Here is a 4,112-nt window from a genome sequence, read left to right as displayed (position 1 = left end):
AACGAGCATGTTTTTGATATATTTTGACAAACATATGAAGTCATACAAGAAACGCAGTCAAATCCCAAAATTTTGAAGAATTGACATGCTTTTAATGAGAAAATGACTTCAGAATATTAACGATTACGAATAAACTGAAATAAATTAAAAAACAATTAGAGCGAATAAACAAGTCAAACCTTCCAGTTCTCAAACTTTGTTCTCAACATTTCGCTGTTATTTTTATCTACGACAAGGGTCGACGCGCTTACATCAGATCCGTGGAATATTAACACTCTACCAGTCCCTATCGGATTGATGGGTGTACCGAAATAAACATATTTATTGCGACAATGTTAAAACATTCATCGTTTTTTCATAATTATTGTAGCATTCGCCCTATTTTGGAGACCGTCAAGAAAGACATTCTGATTCGACACCGGAATTAATGCTCATCTTATCAAAAACATTCTTTGGATGAATATTGTCATAATCAACTCTTTCCGGTATTACTCCATTCTAGATTGATCTGTTAGCCAAGAAACAATCAAGTCTAACTTACGTCTTCTCTCGATTATCCGATTGAGCAACAATGCAAATTGGTACATTTGGTACATACTTTCGAATTTCGTCGGCTACAGTCAGTGTTTCACTTTTAATGCCTTCATTAGTATTTCTGAGATCGTTACTAATCACAATGGCCAATGCCATAGGACCCTGGGATTCATGATTATTTCATTAGGTTCCGAAGATCGTACTTTTAATAAGCTTTAGAAATGAAATCCTTCACTTCGCTATAAATATGATACCTTGGAGTGTTGCATACTGATGCATTAAGCTTTAATTAACTCACATGATACCATTTCAGGCGACTGACAAACATATATCGTTTTGTTTTTCTCCAATTACTGAAGAAACTGTTGCAGTTAAGGACAAACATAACAATGATTAATATACCCATTGAATATTAAATATTCAGTGAAGTTTTGCATTGATCTTTTGGGGCGGAATGAATTACACTCTTGGTATATTGGTTCAATTCTAATTCTAATTGCATTCCTTAAATTGTTTTCGCTATTATGCCTTCTGCTTACAATTCTTAGTACATTTAGAAACAGAGAGATTTCATTATCACCGAAGTATCACTTCATTATCATTACCATCCAAGTATTATGATCATTCGACTGTCACTTTTAATTGATGCAAAGTATTTGTATCAAAAACGATTAAATCTCAACATTGGATGATTTTGGCATAATTTGACAATGATTACAGTTTGCTTCTGTTAGTATAAAAGATGAATAACTTATAGTAGGCTTGCAGGGAAAAATGATCCATGCACAAAGATGAACTTATACTGTATTAATTCGAAATAACACCAAAATAAGATTAATAAAGAAAAAGGATGCAATTAGTAAAATGACATGAGAAAACATGCAGTTATTGAATCTTGATTGTTTGTTTTTTTAAAAAGAAAAAAAAAAATTATCACAAACACCTGTCTATCCTGTTTCAAAACTCATTATACGTTCATTTGCACATTGCTGACTTGTAGCAAACAAACATTTAAGCATTTCCAGCTTGTCGCTGACACGTATTACCACAAAAACAACAAACGCGCATTTGCGCACCAATAAATAACGACAAACATACCTGCGCTGTCTGAAGAGTCAAAAATATACGTTCGCACATTGCTAGCTACTTACCATTTATTCTACCTAAAAAATCAACAAATGTACATTTGTGTATTATTAACATATCAAAACGAACATATGTGCTATCGAAGAAATTCAACAAAAAAATTCAATTTCTTTGTGCAAAAATTCAGGAAAGAAATTCAAAGAAATTCGTATTTATCAATAGCATCAAAGAAACCTTAATAATATTCAAAAATTCACTAGCTCAGTTTAAAAGGAAATCGATACATTTGCTTCCTAAATTTGAATTGCAGAAATTTCAGACAAAAACAAAATTTGCTTCCGAGCGTTCGAGCGTTGAATAACATATTTAGTGAACACAATTAATTTGTACAAAAGGATGACAACACATTGTTATCGCTGAATAGTAGAACTGAACATTCAAAACTCGTTCATATCATTGTCTGTCCGAGACAGTTCTCTTTTTGCTACACTCGAGAAATGTAGAAAATAGAGCATTGATCCGCTAATATCGGGCAGGATGTCCTCCAAGATTCCGCTGCGGAAGTATAAAAAGCGCCTTTGTTGAGTCTTCAACTATTAATGGTTCTACCATTCTTTTTTCCTGCCAGTGTTTAAAAAATGCTCTTAGACACTGCTTTATCAGTGATAATTTCGTGGGCTAATGTTGACCATCCTCGACACTGCTTCAGAACTTAATCATCTTAATTACATATGTTCAAGAATATATTTATTGTATGATAATGAATTATAAGGTCAACATGCAGATTACTTGCCATGACGGCGATAACTTGCCGAATAATATTTATCTGATCATTATTGTGTCATATGAAGTGAGAGCTCGGATCAGTTTTTTTTTTGCGGTTGTTGTTTTGCTGAATGACATGAAATGGATTTGAGACATTTTGCAAACGTCAAAAGGTTCCAAAGGATACTTGTCGACTTCCCATTTCTAATGTTTTAGAAAATGTCATTAAGCGTTTAACTAAGACTCTTTTTAAAATGGCTGCTATTTTTCAATAAAGTAAAACTTGTCTTTAGAAAACATCGAAATTATTATACAAACGATTTTAAATATGGCAAAGTTAATAGTACATATTGCTTTTTTCATCTATTGCCAGGCTGCCGCTCCAGCTGCACGTGGAGGAGTAGGAGCGGGAGAAAGAGGAGTAGGTATGCTATACATCTCACTTTTTTATGATTCTGATTTGCTCCCTAATAAAATGCAAGTCTACTATGTACATATTGCATTCTTCATCATTCCAGCTTTTTCATTTGGGATTTCTCGTAAAACAACATTTGATAGCAGAAATAATTTCAATGGTAACTGTATTGGTTCGAATACCATTGATTTTTATTTTTGTTGTAGAGACAACGAGAGTTACTTTACTACTTTACTGCTTTGGCAGAAAAAAAATCTGAAAAAGTGGAAGACACAATTCTTATTGTTATGGGTTGATAAATTTAGGCGATAGTAATAACCATTCCAAATCTCAAAGGTCTCTCCTTGTTCAGTACTATCGTGGCATTAATTTCAGCTGCGGAGGTTGTCACAGATTATAAAACAGATAAGTTATGGGAAGATGGCCGATTAATAGCGACAACAAAAGTAGAAGAATGTATGTTCATTTCACACAGAACTGATTTATTAGTATTAATCATTTCGAGAACTTTTATTTTATACTCCTTCAGGTTTCATTTGCTGGCTTCTTTCTGTTTAGGAGGAAATAAATTTGCATAATTATTTTTACACAACGATTGCAGCAATATCGATGAATTGTGGCACAGTGGAAGATGGACCATTGTTTATTTTAATGCAGAAACCGTTTTTATCTCTGGGAAAATCTCTTGATTTGATAAAGTGAAGTTAGGAGATCTGTAATTGTACAAGTGATGAAGATCAATGATCACAATTCATTTATTTGAATAACCAAAGGCATAACTGCCGAGAATGCAAAATTGCGGTACCAAAATTATATCAAATTAGAAATGTGATTCATCAATTTGTTAGGTTTTGTAAATATTTTTGCCGATTTTTTAAAATAATATGAATACAATATTTATTACAATGAAATATTGCCAGATTTATCCGTAACATTTAAAAAACTTTTGTGATATTAAAACTCGGATTCGATTGAAAAGAAACCACTACCTAATTTCTAGATGCAATTGTTTTCCCAAATTTCCGCTTCTATTCTTCGATTTGTTATATATAGATCAATGATCTTTTAACATTGGGAAGGAAATATGCCGAATATGAGAGCTATCTTAAGAATAATCTGAGATAAATGCTTAATGACATTTTATAAAACATGGGAAGATGAAAGGGGAAACCAATAAATAGTGGAAATTTGAAAAATCTCATTTTATTTTATTGAAGAATTACTACTCCACAAAGGCGAAGATTGGTATAAAGATAATTGGGAAAGAAATCATCGCTTGAGAAATACATATTAAGGACTGGTGCGGATAAGT

The 4,112-nt window shown here is 32.5% G+C and overlaps 2 protein-coding genes across 2 annotated transcripts; one reads left to right on the top strand and one right to left on the bottom strand.

Moving 5' to 3' along the window:
* Nucleotides 1-537: 537 nt before the first annotated feature.
* LOAG_19050 (hypothetical protein) lies at nucleotides 538-803 on the bottom strand (the record flags this gene model as incomplete). The annotated part of the gene is made up of 2 exons (XM_020451706.1): nucleotides 538-696; nucleotides 789-803. The coding sequence occupies 2 exons, from the start codon at nucleotides 801-803 to the stop codon at nucleotides 538-540; spliced, it is 174 nt and encodes a 57-aa protein (XP_020304492.1).
* A 1,910-nt stretch (nucleotides 804-2,713) lies between these two features.
* LOAG_13210 (hypothetical protein) lies at nucleotides 2,714-3,502 on the top strand (the record flags this gene model as incomplete). Its single annotated transcript, XM_003148720.1, has 3 exons — nucleotides 2,714-2,810; nucleotides 3,176-3,256; nucleotides 3,402-3,502. 3 exons carry the CDS (start codon nucleotides 2,714-2,716, stop codon nucleotides 3,500-3,502), a joined length of 279 nt encoding a protein of 92 aa, XP_003148768.1.
* Between the last annotated feature and the right edge of the window lie 610 nt (nucleotides 3,503-4,112).

The sequence above is a fragment of the Loa loa genome, assembly GCF_000183805.2.
Source record: "Loa loa unplaced genomic scaffold supercont3.1067, whole genome shotgun sequence".
NCBI classification, from domain to species: Eukaryota; Metazoa; Nematoda; class Chromadorea; order Rhabditida; family Onchocercidae; genus Loa; species Loa loa.
The sequence above is the reverse complement of the archived record's forward strand: the minus strand, read 5'-3'. Positions and strand labels throughout refer to the sequence as shown.